This window comes from Camelina sativa, chromosome 9, assembly GCF_030686135.1.
Source record: "Camelina sativa cultivar CO46 ecotype springtype chromosome 9, ASM3068613v1".
Lineage (NCBI taxonomy): Eukaryota > Viridiplantae > Streptophyta > Magnoliopsida > Brassicales > Brassicaceae > Camelina > Camelina sativa.
The window spans coordinates 30,266,887-30,288,818 of record NC_141888.1 but is presented as its reverse complement, the minus strand read 5'-3'; the positions used below and the strand labels follow the sequence as shown (position 1 = coordinate 30,288,818).

At 36.4% G+C, this 21,932-nt stretch overlaps 3 protein-coding genes and 1 pseudogene across 4 annotated transcripts; 2 read left to right on the top strand and 2 right to left on the bottom strand.

Annotated features, from left to right (window-relative positions):
* The first annotated feature begins 2,254 nt into the window (after positions 1 to 2,254).
* On the top strand, positions 2,255 to 5,798 carry LOC104711970 (protein NRT1/ PTR FAMILY 5.7-like). Its single transcript, XM_010428756.3, has 4 exons — positions 2,255 to 3,023; positions 3,193 to 3,410; positions 3,859 to 4,403; positions 4,747 to 5,798. The coding sequence occupies exons 1-4, from the start codon at positions 2,879 to 2,881 to the stop codon at positions 5,645 to 5,647; spliced, it is 1,809 nt and encodes a 602-aa protein (XP_010427058.2). The 5' UTR covers positions 2,255 to 2,878; the 3' UTR covers positions 5,648 to 5,798.
* A 1,603-nt stretch (positions 5,799 to 7,401) lies between these two features.
* LOC104711971 (protein NRT1/ PTR FAMILY 5.7) lies at positions 7,402 to 10,457 on the top strand. Its single transcript, XM_010428757.3, has 4 exons — positions 7,402 to 7,897; positions 8,015 to 8,232; positions 8,595 to 9,139; positions 9,425 to 10,457. Exons 1-4 carry the CDS (start codon positions 7,753 to 7,755, stop codon positions 10,329 to 10,331), a joined length of 1,815 nt encoding a protein of 604 aa, XP_010427059.2. The 5' UTR covers positions 7,402 to 7,752; the 3' UTR covers positions 10,332 to 10,457.
* Positions 10,458 to 10,666: 209 nt separating this feature from the next.
* On the bottom strand, positions 10,667 to 12,438 carry LOC104711969 (aldehyde oxidase GLOX-like). The gene has a single exon (XM_010428754.3). The coding sequence runs from the start codon at positions 12,436 to 12,438 to the stop codon at positions 10,804 to 10,806; it is 1,635 nt and encodes a 544-aa protein (XP_010427056.2). The 3' UTR covers positions 10,667 to 10,803.
* A 2,712-nt stretch (positions 12,439 to 15,150) lies between these two features.
* On the bottom strand, positions 15,151 to 21,878 carry LOC104715643 (aspartate--tRNA ligase 2, cytoplasmic-like; annotated as a pseudogene). The gene is made up of 10 exons (XR_015566040.1): positions 21,472 to 21,878; positions 21,296 to 21,406; positions 17,013 to 17,129; positions 16,521 to 16,783; positions 16,332 to 16,442; positions 16,194 to 16,247; positions 16,029 to 16,108; positions 15,788 to 15,903; positions 15,587 to 15,701; positions 15,151 to 15,472 (listed from the first exon to the last, which is right to left on the bottom strand). The product of XR_015566040.1 is annotated as an aspartate--tRNA ligase 2, cytoplasmic-like (transcript).
* Positions 21,879 to 21,932: the final 54 nt, after the last annotated feature.

The following is a 21,932-nucleotide window of genomic DNA, read 5'->3' as shown; positions in this document are numbered from 1 at the left end:
CCTCTTGATTATTAATTAATTTGTTATTAGATTAAAATATTTATTAAGTAAATCCTCGAGTATGATACATAATGTTGAAGGTTGATGAGAGAGAACACATTAGTGTATAGGAAATAGTATATTGACTCTCATAAAAATATCGTTATGATATACAAGCATATATATAAGAATAATCATTTAACCTACTTTCCTAATTAGTGAGATCATATAAAATATTTACAAATCATTCACATGGTTATGATAGATTTACATATCTTTTAGATATCTTCTTATACGTCCCCTCAATCTCAAGGTAGTAATGAAACAAATGTGGAATTAATGGCTTGAGATTGATCTTAGTAGAATGGTACAGGAAGCTTGTTTTCCGAGTCTTGGTGGTGACTAAGTCAGATCTTGTATAGATGGCTGTAAACTGACGTGATCTTTGTTTGATTTTTTTTTTTTCCGATTTTTTTTTTGTTCTGTTTTTTTTTTACTGTTTTTTTTTTACTGAATTGAAAAATAACAAATAAAATTTTGAAGAAGCATCGACGGCTTGAAAACTGAAAAATAAATTTTTTTTATTTTTTTAATAATTTAAAGAAGCACTATGGCTTGATTCAGAGACTCATAACAAGCTTGAATGATGAAAACATTTGTTTTTTAACAAAATAAAAAATAAAAAGAAAAATCATTTGGCTTAGATTCAGAGGCTCATAAGAAGCTTGAATGATGAAAACAATTTTTTTTTTTTTTTTAACAAAAAAAGAAAAGAAAGATAAAAAGAAGAAGCACTTGGCTTAGATTTAGAGATCATAGATCTGAAAAGAAAAAGATCTAGAAGATATGTAAATCTATCATAACCATGTGAATGATTTGTAAATATTGAATATTCTATATGATCTCACTAATTAGGAAAGTAGGTTAAATGATGATTCTTATATATATGCTTGTATATCATAAGCATATTCTTATGAGAGTCAATATACTATTTCCTATACACTGTGTTCTTCATGAGCAAGAGGTTTTCCAAGAAGCGCAAGTTGATCAAAACGTGTCGTGAGGGTCTGCATATATTCATCAACGGTTTTGTCACCTTTGGATGCTTGTTTGATCTGCAAACGAAGCTGTTGGATATGTCCCCAGCTTGGATTGGCATAGGTGGAAGAGATTGTTTTCCACATTTCAGCAGCAGACTTGGTTTTAGAGACCAGAGGTTGGAGAGAGTGCCAAGAAGACCGCTATAGATGAGCTTGTCCTGACAGACGCCAGGTCGCGTAGGCTGGATTTGGTGTTGGCGGATCAGTGGAGGTGAGGGTCTGATCCGGTGGGATTTTGGATCCGTTAATATAACCAGCAAGGTCATAGCCATCAAGAAGAGAGTGGATCTGAAGACTCCACGTGATGTAGTTGGTAGAGGTAAGTTTGGTGACATTCATCATATTGATGTTAAGAAGACCTTGAGTGATGTCAACAGTTTCAGCGGCAGTAGCCATGGAGGAAGGGGAAGAAGAAGAAAGGTGGAGATGGAGTAAAGAAAAGAAAAAGAAAGAAGGGTATCGATTAAAGCTCTGATACCATGTTGAAGGTTGATGAGAGAAGAACACATTAGTGTATAGGAAATAGTATATTGACTCTCATAAGAATATCGTTATGATATACAAGCATATATATAAGAATAATCATTTAACCTACTTTCCTAATTAGTGAGATCATATAGAATATTTACAAATCATTCACATGGTTATGATAGATTTACATATCTTCTAGATATCTTCTTATACATAATACATATGACCACAAAAAATATTATCTAGTAATGATGTAACATATGACAAATAGAAGAAAAAGAAACCTCTATTGGTACTGAGGATCAGATCCTAGAGGGGCTACAATTAATATAAGGAGGGTTTATCCAGAATCTTGAAATTTTTATAACAAAACTGTTGGTATTATGGAAAATTTTGAAGAAGAGATTTTGTGACTTTTGTCATCTGGGTAAGGCGCTAGTAATGTCTTGGGTTTTGGTGGTAGCCAAGAGGGAGATATCTCCAAAAGACCCAACGAGGGAATCTTTACTCCGTAGGCATCAAATCCATATGACATAAAGGTTCCTTAGGACATATCTATTATGATTCTTATATATATTTGTTCAACGAAAAATGCATGCTAAGATTTTCTTTAACTTAGGAATGTAACTTTATTCACTTTCGGTTGGATGGTTAAATTCAATTTTTGGCGTATATATAGCTCAAAGTTGTTGAACAAGAATAACACTTGATCATCACCTCTCTCTACTTTAGTAAATCTTCTTCATTCAATTCATGCATGGAATCTTTGTAATTCATAGAAAGCTTTGATCAAATCTGAGGTTTTCTTCTGTCTCCATCTCTCTTTGATTTGGTATTGGTTTAACTCTCTTTTAATCATAAGAGTTCAGGGAATTTTCAACTTTATTTGTGCGACTAGACTCTTTTTAGGTCCACAAAGCCACACAAGTTATTATCTGAAAACGACCGATTGGAAAAAGATGAGCACCGCATCACACCGAGAATTTGTTCTCATCTTAGATCAAAACTTCACTATCATTTTCTTCTTTGTATTATTGTATAAACTTTGGAATAGTCATAAAATAGAAAGTCGCTTGAAATTAAATTTTAGCTTTTTATGTACATATTTATATTTTACAACTAAATCAAAATAGAAGTTGAGGATTCGTAAATATGTGTCTTCTATTTGTCAACCTAACGTGTCCTTTTTAAAAGATCTTGGGAGGCATTATAGAGGAAGAGACAAACATAGTGAATGTTATCCATTATATAAGAGGACCAAGCCTTCTCCACAAAACATCACTCATCAACAATTCTCTCTCACTCCCAATCATTAACATAAAAAAATTATGGAGCACAACAAGGTTAATACAGAGCTACAAGATTCATACGATGATCAACAGAAATGGGTTCTTGATTCTTCTACCGATAGTAGTGGAAAGATTCCACTTCGGTCTAGAACCGGAGCTTGGAGAGCAGCACTCTTCATAATTGGTATATATATATATATATATATATATATATATATATATATATATATATATATATATATATATATCAAACGTTTCAAAGAGATTTTTGTATTAGACATATAAATATATGTGTATTTGTGAACTTCTTTTACGTTATAACTTATGGCTGATTTAATTATATATGTGTACAGCAATCGAATTTAGCGAGAGGCTAAGTTATTTTGGGATCGCAACGAACTTAGTGGTTTACTTGACGACCATACTTCACCAAGATCTCAAGATGGCTGTAAAAAATGCAAACTACTGGTCTGGTGTCACTACTTTAATGCCACTTCTTGGAGGCTTTGTCGCTGATGCTTATCTCGGCCGTTATGCCACTGTCCTTCTTGCAACCACCGTTTACCTTATGGTAATAATGTCTGAAAATTAATGTCTAATACTTGAAAATATTATCGAACTTTTTCTCAATATTTTAAATATTATTCATACACGTTTTTAGTTATTTTGTTGTGAATTTTGTGTAGCATACTCTCAAAACCGGTTCAATATTATATATAACATTTTTATGTATATTTTTTTATATACTTGAATTTTTTTATTTTATTTTTTGTTATTTTGTTGTGGGTTTTTGTTCGGTAGTAATTTTTTGCACTCTTTTTTTTTTTTTTTTTACTTGGACCAACTTAAACATTTTGTACTCTCAAAACGAGCTCTTCTAACTTTATATCTTTTATCTTCTCTGCCCAACAAAAAACTTCATGTCTTTATACACACTATAGATTTTGAGATTAGTCAAAACTTGATGGTTTGTTTTTCCTTGTTTCTTGTCTTAATATGTTGAATCTAAAATTTTACAGGGCTTGATACTGTTAACATTATCTTGGTTTATACCGGGATTGAAAGCTTGTCATGAAGAAATATGTGTTGAGCCAAGGAAAGCCCACGAGATAGCCTTTTTCATTGCAATCTACTTGATCTCCATAGCCACGGGAGGCCATAAGCCATCCCTTGAGAGCTTTGGAGCTGACCAGTTTGAAGATGGTCATTCCGAAGAACGGAAGATGAAAATGTCTTACTTCAACTGGTGGACTGCTGGTCTATGCTCTGGGATTTTAACCGCGGTGACTGCAATCGTCTATATAGAAGACCGGGTTGGTTGGGGTGTGGCTGGTATCGTACTCACAATTGTTATGGCTACTTCGTTTTGTATCTTCCTTGTCGGTAAACCGTTTTACCGCTATAGAGCACCTTCCGGTAGTCCGTTGACCCCGATTTTGCAAGTCTTTGTCGCTGCCATTTCGAAAAGACATCTTCCTTGTCCCAATGATTCGTCTGTTCTTTACGAGTTAACTAAAGAAGAGTATACTAAAGGCCGGCTTCTTTCCAGCACAAAGAATCTTAAGTAAGTGCATTACAACTCGGATGTTGAGTCGTGGGTCATGTTTGGTTTTGGTTTGGGTTATTAGGCTTTAATTTGGACAATAACATTATAATATAGATCGTTATTTCAATTTCGGTCCGAGGTACATTTTAATTAGTTGGTTTGATCAAATACACCAATTATTATTTTTTTTTTAAAGGATTTTTTTTTTCTTTTCTTTTGAACTGAATCTACGCATATTTGGACTCTATTTTTGGTTTATTTTTTGAATCGGTTTATCCAAATTGAACATATATTATATAGCCAACCCAATATAAATTTCTTTAGCATACAAACATGGAATTGATTTAGATTTGGTTTGCAGATTTCTAGACAAAGCAGCGGTTATCGAAGACCGAGAAAACGACAACACCAAAACTGAGAAGCAGAGTCCATGGAAACTCGCAACGGTTACAAAAGTGGAAGAAGTTAAGCTACTCATCAACATGATTCCAATCTGGTTTTTTACATTAGCCTTTGGAGTATGCGCCACTCAAAGCACAACACTCTTCATCAAACAAGCCATAATCATGGACCGACACATCATCGGGACAAAGTTCATAGTTCCTCCAGCTTCCATGTTCTCTCTCGTAGCTCTCTCCATAATCTTCACCGTAACAATCTACGAGAGAGTCCTCGTGCCTCTTTTGAGGCGCGCCACAGGGAACGAAAGAGGCATTAGTATTCTACAAAGAATCGGGACCGGCATGGTTTTTTCCTTATTCGCCATGATCATTGCTGCTCTAATCGAGAAGAAAAGATTGGATTATGCTAAGGAACATCACATGAGTAAGACCATGACCTTGAGTGCTATATGGTTAGCTCCTCAATTCATAGTCTTAGGAGTTGCGGACGCTTTTACACTTGTGGGTCTTCAAGAGTACTTCTACGACCAAGTACCAGATTCCATGAGAAGCTTAGGCATAGCGTTTTACCTCAGCGTGCTTGGAGCGGCTAGCTTTGCCAACAATCTTTTGATAACGGTTAGTGATCACTTAGCCGAGGAAATTTCCGGGAAGGGCTGGTTCGGGAAAGACCTTAATACCAGCCGCTTGGACCGCTTTTACTGGATGCTAGCCGCTTTGACCGCTGCAAATATATGCTTCTTTGTGATCGTGGCTATGAGATACACTTACAAGAGTGTGCAGCCGAGTATGGCTGTTGTTGCTGACGGTGGTGATGACGTTGAGACAGCGGTGACTAATAACACGTCCAAGTTTACGTAACTTCGCTATTTTGGTTAGGACATCATATGATAACCATTTTATGTTCTTTTTGTGTGTGTGTTTGTTCAACTTTACTTAGTTTGGCTTTTAATTAGAAGATCCGTATATGTGTACCAAACCGTTCAATTTGAAATATATATTTTAACCGAAACATGTTGGTTTTGGTAGCAAATCCACTAAAGATTCACAGCTTTCTCCTGATATATGTATCACCCAATAAGCCACCACAACCACTTAAAAACCCATTTAATAAAACTTGATTGGTCTGATGACCACATCCATGATAAATTCTTCCTTCTAGAATAAAAAATTGTTTAAGTGTTGACCATCCTAGAACTAGAAGATAGTGATCGTTTAAGGCATTAATATGTGTGGTGTTTACAGTATATCAAGTATAAAGCGATCCCTGAACTGATTCACAGTATAGTATATTAAGTACTAGGTAATACCCGTATTATTGCATGGAGTGAAATTTTTTTTTAAGTTATTACATTTGTAAATATATTTATTTAGTATAACATTTAAACTTATATTAGTTTGAATTCATCAAGTTTAAGTTTATGAAAGTTTAAAATAGTAATCGTTTCACCATAAATTTTAGATTGATATGATGGCGGATCTAGATAGAATGTAAACCAAATTAGTGATCGTTAGATTTTTATCAAAATTTTGAACTATAAAATTATGTAAAACTAAAGGAAAAAAAATACTACTAATTATACATTTTAGAAGTCAAGTTTACCGAAGGTTTAATCGTGATGCATGTATACTTGTTTTTCGTGGTCTCATATATAATTTATAGTATGTTCATGCTAAACATGATGTAAATACAAGTTTCTATTCTACCGTGAATCATTGTGGTGCGTATAAAATTTTATCCTATAAGTCGTGTTTTTAAATGTTGCAAAGACTTAGACTCAATCGTCGTGAATGATAATATCATCATTTGTAACTGACTGAATGAAAAAAAAATTCTTCAGTAATGATGATTGATGAAACATATATATGACCCCAAAAAAAAAAAAGTATCATCTAGTAATGATGTAACATATGACAAATAGAAGAAAAAAAAACCTCTAAGAGTTGGTATTGAGGATCAGATCCTGAGAGGGCTACAAGAAGGGTTCATCCAGAATCTTGAAAACTGTGGACAAAACTGCTGGTAGTTTGGAATAATTTGAATAAGAGATTTTGTCATTTGGGTAAGACGCTATTAATGTCTTGAGTTTTGGTAGTAGCCAAGAGGGAGAAATTTCGAAAAAGACCCAACGAGGGAATCTTTATTCTGTATGCATCAAATCCATATATATGACATAAAGGTTCCTTAGGAAATAAAGATTCTTGTAAATATATGTTCAACGAAAAATGCATGCTAATAATTTTTAAAAGTTAGTAGTGTAACTTTATTCACTTTCAGTTGTATATATATAATCATTTTTAGCTTCAGAAATAGCTCAAAGTTGTTGAACAAAAATAAAAATATTGGTCATCACATCTCAACTTTAGTAAATCATCTTCATTCATGGGAAATTCATGCATGGAATCTTTGTAATTCATCAAATATGAGGTTTTATTCTGTGTATATCTCTTTTTGATTGGTAAATCTATTTGACTCTCTTTTTAATCATAAGAGTTCAGACTTGTCAACTTTATTTATGTGACTCTTTTTAGGCCCACAAAGTCACACAAGTTATTATCTGAAAACGACCGATTAATTGGAAAAAGATGAGCACCACATCTCACTGAGAATTTGTACTTATCTTAGATCAAAACTTCACAATCATTTTCTTCTCTGTATTATTGTATAAACTTTGGAATTAATAGTCCATAAAATAGAACGTCGTCTGAAATTAAATTTTAGCTTTTTTTATGTATATACATTTTTGTATTTTAGAAAGAAATCGAAATAGAAGTTGAGGAATTCTAAATTATGTGTCTTCTATTTGTCAACCTAACGTGTCCGTTTTAAAGGATCTTGGAAAGCACTATAGAGGAATAGACAAACATAGTGAATGTTATCTATTATATAAGAGGACCAAGCTTCTCCACAAACACAGCACTCAGCAACAATCCCTTCTCTCTCCCAATCATTAACATAAAAAAGTATGGAGCACAACAAGGTTGATACAGAGCTTCAAGATTCATACGACGATCAAGAAAAATGGGTTCTTGATTCTTCTACCGATAGTAGAGGAAAGATTCCGCTTCGGTCTAGAACCGGAGCTTGGAGAGCTGCACTCTTCATCATTGGTAAACATATCAAACGTTCAAAGAGATTCTTGTATTATATCCTATATATATATATAACTTTATTTGTGAACTATTATATATTACATAATAATCTTATGGTTTAGTTTATGTGTACAGGTATCGAATTCAGCGAGCGGCTAAGTTACTTTGGGATCTCCACGAACTTAGTGGTCTACTTGACGACCATACTTCACCAAGATCTCAAGAAGGCTGTAAAAAATGCAAACTACTGGTCTGGTGTCACTGCTTTGATGCCTCTTCTTGGAGGCTTCATCGCCGATGCTTATCTCGGCCGTTATGCAACTGTCCTACTTGCAACCACCGTTTATCTTATGGTAATACTCGAAAACTATTAGTATCGACCGTTTTATAAACCTTATATACATTTTTTTTTTTTTTGAAACCTTGTGTAGTAGCACCTCTTGTATACTCTCAGTTAAAGCCGTTTTAACTATAAGCAAAACTATTACGAGCGTTGTTCAAAATTATATATATCTACCTTGTTAATAATAATATGTGTATATTTTACAACAGAAAATTGTTATTTGTTGTCGATTTTGCTCCGTAGTACTTTTGGCCTACTATCAAAACCAGCTCTTATAACTTCATATATCTTTATACACATTAGTCCTATTATAATTGATGGTTTGCATACCTTGTTTCTTGTCTTAATTTTTTAAAATGTACAATATTACAGGGCTTGATTCTGTTAGCATTATCTTGGTTTATACCGGGTTTGAAACCTTGTCACGAAAATATGTGTGTTGAGCCAAGGAAAGCCCACGAGATAGCCTTCTTCATTGCAATCTACTTGATCGCCATAGGCACTGGAGGTCATAAGCCATCCCTTGAGAGCTTTGGAGCTGACCAATTCGAAGATGGCCATTCCCAAGAACGAAAGATGAAAATGTCTTACTTTAACTGGTGGAATGCTGGTCTATGCGCTGGTATTTTTACCGCGGTGACTGTAATCGTCTATGTCGAAGACCGGATTGGTTGGGGTGTGGCTGGTATCATACTCACAATAGTTATGGCTACTTCGTTTTTTATCTTCCTTATAGGTAAACCGTTTTACCGTTATAGAGCACCTTCCGGTAGCCCATTGACCCCTATGTTGCAAGTCTTTGTCGCGGCCATTGCCAAAAGACATCTTTCTTGTCCTAGTGATTCTTCTCTTCTTCATGAGTTAACTAAAGAAGAGTATACTAAAGGCCGGCTTCTCTCCAGCACAAAGAGTCTTAAGTAAGTGCAATACAACTCGGATGTTTAGTCGTGGTTTAAGTTAAGTTTTGGTTCGATTTCTTAATTCGGTCAGGTGTATAAAAACTTTTTTTTTGTTTTTTTTGTTTTGGATATAGAAAAATTGAATCCCTATAAAAATAAAACATAGTAGGATTATTTTTGGTTTATTTATCAATTTTCAATTGGTTTCTCCAGAGTCCAGATTGAACACTTAATATCCAAGTATAACCCAATCCCAAGGATCTTTAGTATCCAATATATAAATGATTTTGCTTCGATTTGCAGATTTCTTGACAAAGCAGCGGTTGTCGAGGACCAAAACGAGAACACTACTACAGCTGAGAAGCAGAGTGCATGGAGACTCGCAACGGTTACAAAAGTGGAAGAAGTTAAGCTACTCATCAACATGATTCCAATCTGGTTCTTTACATTAGCCTTTGGAGTATGCGCCACTCAAAGCGGAACACTATTCATTAAACAAGCCATGATAATGGACCGACGAATCATCGGGACAACCTTCATAGTTCCTCCAGCTTCATTGTTTTCTCTCGTAGCTCTCTCCATAATCATCACCGTAACAATCTACGAGAGAGTCCTCGTGCCTCTTTTGATACGCGCCACAGGAAACGAAAGAGGCATTAGCATCTTACAAAGAATCGGGACCGGCATGGTTTTCTCCTTAATCGCCATGATCATTGCTGCTCTAGTTGAGAAAAAAAGATTGGATTATACTAAGCAACATCACATGAGTAAGACCATGACCTTGAGTGCTATATGGTTAGCTCCTCAATTCTTAGTCTTAGGAGTTGCGGACGCTTTTACACTTGTGGGTCTTCAAGAATACTTCTACGACCAAGTACCAGATTCCATGAGAAGCTTAGGCATAGCGTTTTACCTCAGCGTGCTTGGAGCGGCTAGCTTTGCCAACAATCTATTGATAACGGTTAGTGATCATTTAGCCGAGGAAATTTCCGGGAAGGGCTGGTTTGGGAAAGACCTTAATAGCAGCCACTTGGACCGCTTTTACTGGATGCTAGCCGCTTTGACCGGTGCCAATATGTGCTTCTTTGTGATGGTGGCCATGAAATACACTTACAAGAGTGTGCAGCCCGGTTTCGCTGTTGTTGCTGACCGTGGTGATGATGACGTTGAGACAGCCACAGGGACTTGTAACACGTCCAAGTTTACGTAACTTCGCTATTGGTTAATTAGGTCACATCACATGATAACCCTTTCTTGTTCTTTGTTGTGTGGTTCATAGTCAGCTTTACTTTAGATTCGTATGTACCAAACCGTTCGAATTAAAATATTTTAACCATACTCCGACTACTTTTATTATTCAACTCCAAAATATGAATTTGTTTGACCAAAAAAATAAAAATAAATAATCTGGAATTTATCGAATATGCATATTACAAATTTATTAAAGTGAATATTTTTTCCCTAAACCGGAACGAAACTAAGAAAATTTTGTTCTTATATATTTGGTCATGAATTTATAAAAACTAATAGATCAAATTAGGATGGTTTTCCCATGAAAATATTTATATTATGTATATATATTTTTTTCTTTGATAAATACATCATGGTGTAGTTTAATTAGTTCTTGATTAAGAAATGAAAATTCATGATTAAAATTTTTAAATATCTCCAGGTTCAACCAATCAAGAAACTATACGTATCCAGCGAGCCACGCTAGGAACACCCTGGTTAACGGCGAACGCCATATAATACCCAGGCGGAGAAACGGCGCCGTTAGGTGGTGCCGTACATTGAATCCTATAACGCCCAACTCCGTCAGGCACAGACGGAGCAACGGTCAACTTAACCAACCGTTGACCTTGAGAAAACGAATGAGTCGCAAAAGGCGCGCTTCCCCAGTTGATCTGAATTATCTCCACCACCGGCAACGGCACCGTAACGAACACGTCGAAGACCTCACCGTACCGAACGATCTGCGGGATTTCTCGGATCTCGGGTCGGAGATTAGCTCGATCCGGCGAAAGATACTCCGGAGAAAACGCTTCGATCCGTAGCTCCGTTGGGAATTCGGCGTTGAATTTGTAGAAATAGTGAGGATTACTTCCGGCGAGAAGGATTCGACCGTCCGGTAATAGATTCGCCGTCGAATGGTACATTCTCGGTACGGTTCCTGGGTTCAATGTCATGAATCGTAAACCAATCGGTTGATCGGGTCGGTATAAAAGCGGGTAAAGACACGGATCGGATCCCATTTCGAATCCTTGGCTTCCGGCGTGAGCTCCGTTTATGATCAGAATCTCTCCCGTCGGTAGATTCACCATATCCCCCATGATCCTCCCGAACGGCATCTCCTCCGTCACCCAAACCGGATCCGCCGCAGTTGCAACGATTCTTCCGCAGGTCCCGTGCGCCGGAGCGTCGGTCGCACGCGCTGTGAAGGCTCCGGATTGAGCTCCGCCGCAGATTAGTATCTCCGCCGTGGCGAAGTCTCCTTGGATCGCTAGCATCGCCGAAGATCCACCCGACGGATAGTTTCTCGGACCGCCGTCTAACGGTGGATACTCTTTCACGACGGCGTTTATACGGTGATCGTATTTAACAGCGCGACTGTTGGCGAAGACGAAGAGGTTACCGCCGTCGTCAGGGAGGAGATGAACGTACGGATAGAGATTATCCATTTGTTTGTCTTCCACGTCAGCAAGGAACTGAAACGGAACGGCGCCGTTTTCGCGTGGAGGGTAATACTCAACCGTATTGGTTCCTCTTCCACCGACGATAATAACCGAACCATCCGGTAAAATTTGGTTAGTAGCGTACCAGCGTCCGGTTATTAATTCGGTATCTTGAAGCTCCACCCAATCGCACGTTTCGTTCGGGTCACACGGTTCGAATCTACGAATCTTTTTAAACCCGTCTTTATCCCCACCCGTTTGAAGCAACGAACCGTCGGATAAAAACTGACCTGACGAGCACCACGTATCGGTTTGTATCATCAGCGGTCTGATCTGGTTAGTAGCGAGGTCGAAGAGAACCGAGTGAGCGTAGCAGTCGTGCTTAAGAGCTGCGTCGTTTGGGTCTCTCCGGCACCGATGACGGTCGAGAGCTTTCCTCGACGGTCCGATGTTAGTTCGATCAAGAAGGATGACGGTGTTGAAACGGGTCACCGCCGTGTGCATAGAAGCTATACCGGCGTCTTGTACAATGAGCTCCCATGTGCCTGGTAAATCGCCACGTGCGATGGAGAAGAGAAGAATGGTTTGAAGAAGTACAAGTAGTACGATCCCTGGAGTGTAATAATAAGGAACAAGTTCTGCCATTTTTGTTTGGCTAAAGCTTTTTTGGAAGCTTTCTGCTTCACTGACACACTTAAAAGAAGATTAAGTGGGGAATAGGTATACACTCCGAATTAATCGCAGCCGTTGATTTGTCTGTGTTGATTTTTGATTCGACGATCAGACAACTGTGGTGGTCCCATGAACACATATATTTATTTTAATAAGACAAAAAATCTTGTAAATAACACACAATTTTATTTCCTTACAATTTATTCTTACATTCAAAAGTTCATTTGATTAACTTCATAAGTCTAAATTATTTTTTAACTGGTCCAAATTACATATTCGAAAGCAATGCTCCTTTCAACTCGACTCGTAATACTAAACATAACGAGATCAATTTAATAATCTGGAACTTTTACTTTGCAACTCAAACCATTTCACAGCCTTCGTAAAATGATTACTCCTATTGGTTAACGTGTTCTTTGTCCTACCTTTTCTCTCCATACTTCACCTTTTTTCTACAATCATTTCGTCATCTTGATGCTTAGACAACAAAAAGAAATGATACTTCTTCTACATGATTAGTTGATAAATTAATTTGTTAATTTATTAATTTAGATTAGTTGATAAGCTTTTTGGTTTGTGCTGTCTGCTGCTAGTGGTTTCAAAAAGTAAAATCCATTTATAATTACTTTCGCCCTTATATTATGTATCAACAAAATATACAATCCAATAATGTCACTCTCTTTCTCTTTATATATACTTGTAGGGAATGGACTTAGCCTATTAGCCATGATATAGTTCGAACAGAGAAACCTGTCTCGATCCGTTTTAAATTATTGGATATTTTAGAGATTCCTAGCTATATGAATACAAGAATTACACGCGAAAACAAATAGTGGAAAAAAGGAAAGAAACAAGAGTAATATGAATTTGTACCCCTAGATAATCTAATAATTAGTTCTCTTTCCTACATACTATTTGACATATACATACATGAATATAAGATAACTACACCCTCAAACATATTTTTTTATTTTTCTTTTATGTGTTTGTCTTCTCCGGCAAAACATCACTAGCATCAAATAAATCATAATCTCTTGCCATCTATGTTATTTTGGTCATGAATTTGAATTTGTGGTGGAGAGAAGGTTGATATGGTGGTTCCGATTTTGATTCCATGAAGATCAAGCGAAGATGTGGTGACATGGTGGTGGTACAATTTGGATTCCATGAAGATCAAGGCCAAGTGGTGGCCGTGACGAGTTCAAATCTCGGTGGTGGTTCCAATTTCGATTGGAATTGTGCAGAGAGATGACGACGGAGGAGCTGTGATGGTTGAATATTATGACGGTAGTGGTCCTCATAGATATGTGATACTCTTTTTTTTTTAATTATTACTCATAAAAACTGAGAATGAGATAATTGCGATGCTATTTTCATCACCAGATTTCATAGGTTTTTTTGGCTGTTTAATATCTGATCGGGTTGGTTAGGATTCAGTGCATCCATGGTTTAATTATTAAACTTTAATATGATAACTTGTTTTAACATGTTAATTATGCATTTAACAAATAATATATGAAATTTTACGCTATAACAATTGTTAGTTGTTATCATGTTAATCAAATAGTTATCACACAAATACTATATTGTATGTAGCTCATTATATTATGTATATGATATAACAAACGAATTACTGCGATAAATATAAGTTTACCACATTATTGATAAACATATCGCGATATAATTTGATGTAACACGATATATATGTAAGCTTATTGATATATATATATTTTGTTATCACGTTAACTAAATACATAATTAAATTCTATATCTTTACTTACGTATTTCATGAACATTTTTGTCAAACTTATCACGATAGAAAAAGACTTAACACGATATATATAAACTTATATGTATATATATTGTTATCGTGTTAATCCAATAAATAATCATGTTCTTACTAAAACATTATAATTATATATTTAACAAATAATATATGATTTTTTACGCTACAACAATTGTTATTTGTTAACATGTTGATCAAATAGTTATCACACAAATACTATATTGTATGTAACTCGTTATTTATATATATGATATAACAAATGAGTTACTGCGATAAATATAAGTTTATCACATTATTGATAAATATATCGCGATATAATTTGATATAACACGTAAACTTATTGATATATATATATATATATATATTTTGTTATCATGTTAACTGAATACATAATTAAATTGACAATCTCAGATGAACAGTATTATTGGCCAGAACAGATGAATACATAATTAAATTATAAAGAGATAAAATAATTTTGTGTCTAATGGCATTTCTGTAGTTAACATAAAAAAAAGGAGATAAAATAATTTTGTGTCTAATGGCATTTCAATAACATAAAATAATTATTTTATCTCTTTATAATTTAATTATGTATTCATCTGAGATTGTCAATTAGACACAAAATACATAATTAAATTGACAATCTCAGATGAATACACCCTAATGTCTTATTGATATATATATTGGCCGGAACAGTGTTATTGATATCATATCATTGATTTTATAAAGAGATAAAATAATTTTGTGTCTAATGGCATTTCTGTAGTTAACATAAAAAAAAGGATAACTAAGGAAAAAAAATAAAGAGAGAAGAGAGAACTAAATATGAAATAAAAAGGGCTACAGATATAATTTTTTTTTTTCTGGGGTTACAGATTAATATAGCCCAAGAAACAATCAAACGAAAGTGTGCAACCATGACTTACTTACTCGACAAAGTCTATGTAACATAAGCATTCACACAGCTAGAATCAAGATTCACTTTATAACAAGGACAAGAAGATGGCAACAAGTACATTCTAAAAATTTTCACAAAAAAAAAAAAAAAAAAGTAAAATTTAAACTCTCAATAGCAGCTTTGAGTTGAAAAGACATTAGGGTGTAAGCCTTTGGGGGTCGCGAGGGAAGAGCGATGTTTTCCGGATGTTGTTCAGTGCACAGAAAAGCATGATCACTCGCTCCAGCCCAACTCCAAATCCACCGTGTGGAGGCGCACCATACCTGTCAACAACATGATGATTTGTATCAATTGTCTCTGCTTAGAGAAACAACAACAACTCAGATATAAACAAGTGTACGGAACCGATCGAGCTGGTTCAGTTTGTAACATTTTACCTGAATGAATCGATGTATGTGGATATTGTCTTGACATCAATCCCGCATTCCCCTGCACGTTTCTCCAAGACTTCTGGGATATGGACACGTTGTGCTCCTGATATGATCTCCTCACCTTAGGACAGAGAACACATAAAGTTAAGTATCAAAATGTGCAGTAACGTAATTAGTGACAACAGACAAGGTAAAAAAGAATAGCACCTCTGATGAAGACATCAAAGGAGTTGCTGTAAAGAGGATTATCAGCACAAGGCATTGTGTAGAAAGGCCTAACTGCCGTAGGATACCGATGCAGAATATAGAATTCAGTGTTGTACCTATCGAAAACAACAACACCATAGTACGTTAGAACCAACTTTGTAATTGTGAGATACATAACTAAATTTGAAAATGACAAATGATATCAAACAGAGCAGAGCGGTAGATAAAAGTGATGTATTACTTTTCCAATACAAGCTGGCCAAGTTTTCTCTCAGATTCAGTGTTTAGATCACCAAAAGGATCAACCTCCACACCAGCTTCCTGTCAACAAATCAATTATTATTGGTAGTCCATTCGAAAAACTCAGATAAAATACAAAAAAAAAAAAAAAACAAGTCATATATACCTTAAGCATTTGAACCCCTTCTTCAAACGTTAACCTCAATGTCTTTTCAAGAAACTGCATATTAGCACCAATTAATCAGAATCCAAAAAGATACAAAAACTCATTTTTCTGTCTTTCTTATACTGCACATGGTTTTACCTTCAAAGGTTCAAATGGGTATTGCTTTCCAACAGCTTCCAGTTCCTTTTTGCACTTCTCGTTCAAACTAGTGAATATAAACACAAATAACTCGTCCACAAGGTCCATTATCTGCACAAACAAGAGATATTAGCACTACTGCTGGCAGAATACAAGATACTTGATGAGTGAATAGCGCAGTATTCTTACCTCAGAATAGTGTTTGTGAATCTCCATCTCCACATCAAGACCCACAAATTCACACAGATGTCTATGAGTGAAGGAGTCTTCTGCTCTGAAAACAGGACCAATCAAGCCATTTGCTTGTGCAGCTGAGGAGACTGAGCTAGACAAGCAGGCTGTCCTTTGCATTCCAACCTAAATACAGCAGAACCTCCTTCACTACTACCGGCCATGAGTTTCGGTGTGTGGATACCAACAAAAGCTTTGGATAGTAATTTTTCTCTGAAAAACTAAAAAAAAAGTGATAGCTAATTCAGTAAAGCAACATAGGTAGAACAAAGTAAACCATATCGCGGAAAGATCAAACCATGCATGCTACTGATGATAAAACACTTCTATAGTGACTCCTATCCTAGTCATGAGGCATACACAAATATTTTTACCAAACCATCTGTTACTAAAAGATATGCAAACAAATGATCTCCTCTTCCATGTTTTTAAAAAGATCAAGGGCCTTACATTTTCGACATGGCACACAAGGCGGAAGATGGCTTGATTAGCAGGTGTTCTGATGTCAATCACTCTATTATTCAAACGTGTATCCTGATTGACACGAGGAGCTGCCTTTTTATTATCCTGCAAACAACAGCTTCTGTGAACACCATGATAGAAGCATATATAAGAAGAAGGCACAGGAAATATTGTACCAGCTAACTCCAACTAATTAATCTAGGGGTGGGCAAACGGGTTAAACGGGTCGGGTTATTCGGTTTAAGCAAAATTTGGGTTGTTAATAATGTCACCGAATTGAACCGAAATTAATTTCGGTTTCGGATCGGTCGGTACTCGGTTTGTTCGGTTCGGATACCTGATTTATATTACCTTCCGAGATTAGCAGAAATTGTTCATATTTCGGTTAATTTAACCCGAAATAAACCTGTTGAAAGAGAAAACAAAGGAAAACAAGTACAAAAGCTTAAAAATATGGTTGCTTCTCATCTAGGAAGCTTTACAAACCATTAAAGAAGCTGCTCAGCTAGCATTGTATCAAGTTTAAAGCTAGCATTACATCATGTACGTTAGTAACTATTAGAAAGTTGTAGAAGTTACACGAAGCATGATAATCTGCATCAAAAAGTACTCAAAAAATCGGCTTCCAAGTCAGTTATATCCAGTCCTCTGTTAAGGCTGCCAATCCGCATCCAAAAGTAGGCAAAAGAGCAGCTTCCTATCTACTACCTGTGCACCATGAAAACCATAACAAAAGACTTAACAAATCTAATAAAGAAACAAAAGCAAACATAAACTTAACAATGTAAATCAAATACATAATTAGAAACTAGAATATAGACTTTAATGCAAGACACAAGTAAGCAAACACTAAACTAAACACCTACGTACCATACTTTGTAGAATCATGGAGGAGCTGCCACTGAATTCCGAGAATCTACACAAGAAAAGAAGAGAAATTACAAAAGATTCCAGTATCAAATTGAAAACATAGTAAAGAAACTTAGTGATACTTACCAAGAGATTCCAGAAACTCAACCTCTTCCAACATTTGCACCAAGTTTGATACTTGTGCTTCTGACTTATATGAACACCTTAGCCATTGCTGTGCACATATCAAAACCTCAACCATGTAAGGAGTTAAGGAACTCCTATAAGAGTCTAACACTCGACCACTTGTACTAAAAGCTGACTCAGAAGCCACTGATGAGACTTGAATTGCTAGAACATCTCTAGCAAGTTCTGACAAGATTGGGAACTTAGAACTATTGCACCTCCACCAACTGAGAACATCAAAAGGTAACCCCAAATTGTTTTCAACTCTTACCTCAGTTTTTTCAGTCAAATAGGCCTGTAAGTCATTGCAGCCGGGTTCACTTTTCTTACAACCAACCAACTGATTGTAAAGTGACTCCATCAGCTCACAATCATCATCATCTGAAATGTCACACATGACCGTAGGCTCAAAATCTGGAGGATCTGCATCGACTACTGGTTCACTCAGCCTAAGACTATAATCTTCATACAACTGCTTCATTGCACTTGAAACTGAAGACTCAAGTTGCTTACTTTCTACTGTGTCTTTGCCATAAAGCTGTTCGAAGCAGAGTCCAGCAAACTCCATTTTGTTGCGAGGATCAAAGGCACTGGCTATAATCACTAGAGGATTCATGTTATGCAATCCATCCCAGTACTTCTCAAACTTGTGCCTCATTACATAACCTTGCTTTCGGATCTCCAAATCAGAACTAGAAGACTTAGCGGTTAGATTCCTCTCAATGTCAACAATTTCACTGTAACACAATGTAGAAGTTACTGTCTTTGAAGCTGAGAATGTCAAAGTAGCCTTGTAGAACACTTTCAGAAATTTAACCAATCTTGAAGCTTCCTCCCAATCAGCTGATGTTGGTGGTCCAATCCTTTTTGCTTTCTCCTTCTCATCTACTTCCTCGAAGTAGTCACAATACAACTTATCTTCACTCGCCATTTTCTCAAACGCTACCCTCAGCTTGATAGCTGCAGTTAGCATCAGATAAGTTGAATTCCAGCGTGTGACAATATCTAATGGCAAGCTGCCTCTACATACCTTTCCTGTCTCACACCTCATTGCAAAAGATCTAAGTCTACTAAAGGATGACCTGACATACTTGACTGCATTCCTTATAGCAACTATACTAGAATTGGCCTTCTTCAAACCATCCCCAACAATCAGATTTAGTATGTGTGCACAACACCGCATGTGTAGAAAATCACCACCTCTGACTAGTGCTTCTCCTCCTCTCAGCCTTAACGCATCTGTGAAAATTTCCAGCGCCTTGTCGTTATTCTTTGCGTTATCAACAGTGATTGTAAAAATCTTCTCAATCCCCCAGTCGTCTATGCAATCCATCAATTGTCCAACAATAGTATCTCCCTTATGATCTGTTACAACCTTAAAACTGAGGATTCTTTTCTGCATTTCCCACTGAGCATTAATCCAGTGCGCTGTGATCACCATATAGTTGGTAGAGGTTGTAGGAGAAGTCCATATGTCTGTAGTCAGAGAAACCCTCTGGTTCGCAGCAGTAAACTGATCCTTCAAAGCTCTCTTCTCTTCCAGATAGAGTGCAACAATGTCTCTCGTACAAGTCCTTCTCGAGATAGTCTTGTAGAGAGGTAACACATTGAAACAGAAAAGTTTCCATCCCTCAGACTCGACAAACGAAAACGGCAACTCACTGACAACAACCATTTCATTAACAGCTCTCCTAAACATAACCGGATCAAACTTGATCACCTTCAGATTCCCATTACTGTCACCACTGAGCACCTTCTGTTTTTCCTTCTCATCAAAATCCTTGTATTGTTTACACCTAGCTAAGTGGCCTATCATCGGACTAGTTCCAGCTGTTTTTGAATCACAACCGATCTCTGCAGCGCAATACTTACAAAAGCTCTTACCAGAAACATCATCCTTTTCCAGAAAATGTTGCCATATGAGCGCCCTTTTAGCATACTTCTTCTTTCGAGGTCTTGGTGGTTTAGCAGCAGCAGTGCCAGGTTCTTTACGAGTGTTCCCTGTTAGAACCTCTTCAGTAGGTTCAGGTGGAACCGGCGGCTCCATCTCATTGTGCTCTTCATTCATCTACAGAACATAAAACACACAATCAGCGTTTATAACCATTAAACAACCGATATACATGCACAACAGATAACACAAGGACCATAAACAACAGACAAAACTCACATAAACAGACTTATTTGAAATTATAAAAACCAAACACAACAGACAACACAATAGAACACAAAGACCATAAACAAAAGACATAACTCACATAAACATACTTATTTGAAAGTTCATCAACCAAGCTCTAATCGACTAATCCTAATATGTTGCAAACGATATACAATTATATATATACACAAGTAACACAACAGAACAAACAACACAACAGAACAAACAACCCAATACAAACACAATAAAATAGAACACAAGGACAACAAACCAACAAGACAAAGCCGATAACAAAAGACAAATCCGATAATATGTTTAAAAACTGAACCTTAACCCTAATAAGTAATAATGTAATATGTTACAATCGATAAACAAACACAATAACCCGATAACAAAAGAAGAAAAACTCTAATTTTGAATTATAAACCCTAACCCTAAAATTCCCCAAATCGATTTCGATTTGGGAAATTTTAGGGTTAGGGTTTATAATTCGAAATCACAGATTATCAAGAGGAATGAATGGTAGAGAGTAGCGACAACCTCTGCTTCTGAAGTCTAAACCCTAACCCTAAAATTCCCCAAATCGAAATCGATTTGGGGAATTTTAGGATTAGGGTTTAGAATTCAAAATCAAAGATTATCCAGATGAATGAATGGAGCAAAGAAAAACGAATTATTGATTAGAAAGAAAGAACAAAGAGGAAGAACTAAACTTACTATCAGAGATTCGTAAGCTTTTAGGTCAGAATTCGCAAAAACCCAATATCTTCTTTGTTCTTTTGTTTCGCAAGAGGCGGATAAGAAATGAGAAAACACGGGTTACTTAGGGTTAGTGAGAGTTATTATCCTTATATATGGCTGCATAATCTCGGTCCAAGTAAACCGATCCGGTCCAATTACCGAACCGAACCGAACCGACATCCGAATTTTCTAATTAATTTGACCGATTGGTTTGTCCCTCTCTAACTGGTTGGTACCGATAACCGAAAACATTCGGTTTTCTCGGATCGGTTTATTCGGTTTGCTCCATTTGCCCAGGCCTAAATTAATCTCTGAAACAGTAACCATATATATATACCTTAAGAGATTTTTCAATGTCTTCTTCACTTCGGGCAGCATCCTCCACAGTAATTGGTAATCTTGTCAAGGCTTTGTTGACGCAGTACACTTTTCTCATTTGAATCTCAACCTGCAATAACATAACCGAATCAATCAAACGAATTGAGAGGAGGAGGAGAAGAAGAAAACACAAACCTGCTGCGTAGTTCCCTTGACAGGATCCTTGGGAATAACAACGACACCGATGACATCGACAAATGATTCGCAACTGAGCTGCTTGAGGTATTTAATCATAACGTCAGTCTCCTCCGATTGCTTGGCAACGCACTGAACAGTGAATCCACTTTGCCTCAAGATCAAAAACAACACTTTGCTAGACTTTAGACGATTAATTCGTCCTCTGATCAGAACCTCAGATCCGGCCATCTCTTCAACCAAATCGCTCACATCGGTCCACTCTTTGCCTTCAACAGCCTCTCTCCATTTCCCTGCTTTCGGATCCGCCGTCGATTGCAACTCGTTAAGAGTCACGTCGCCGTAGTTACTGGAAAACTCTTCGAGAGACATTGAAGCTGCTGTGAGAGATGATAACACAGAAAAGTTGTATTGCTATCTGCCCCCTTTATTAGGGCTTTTTGTACACATGCACATGAAGA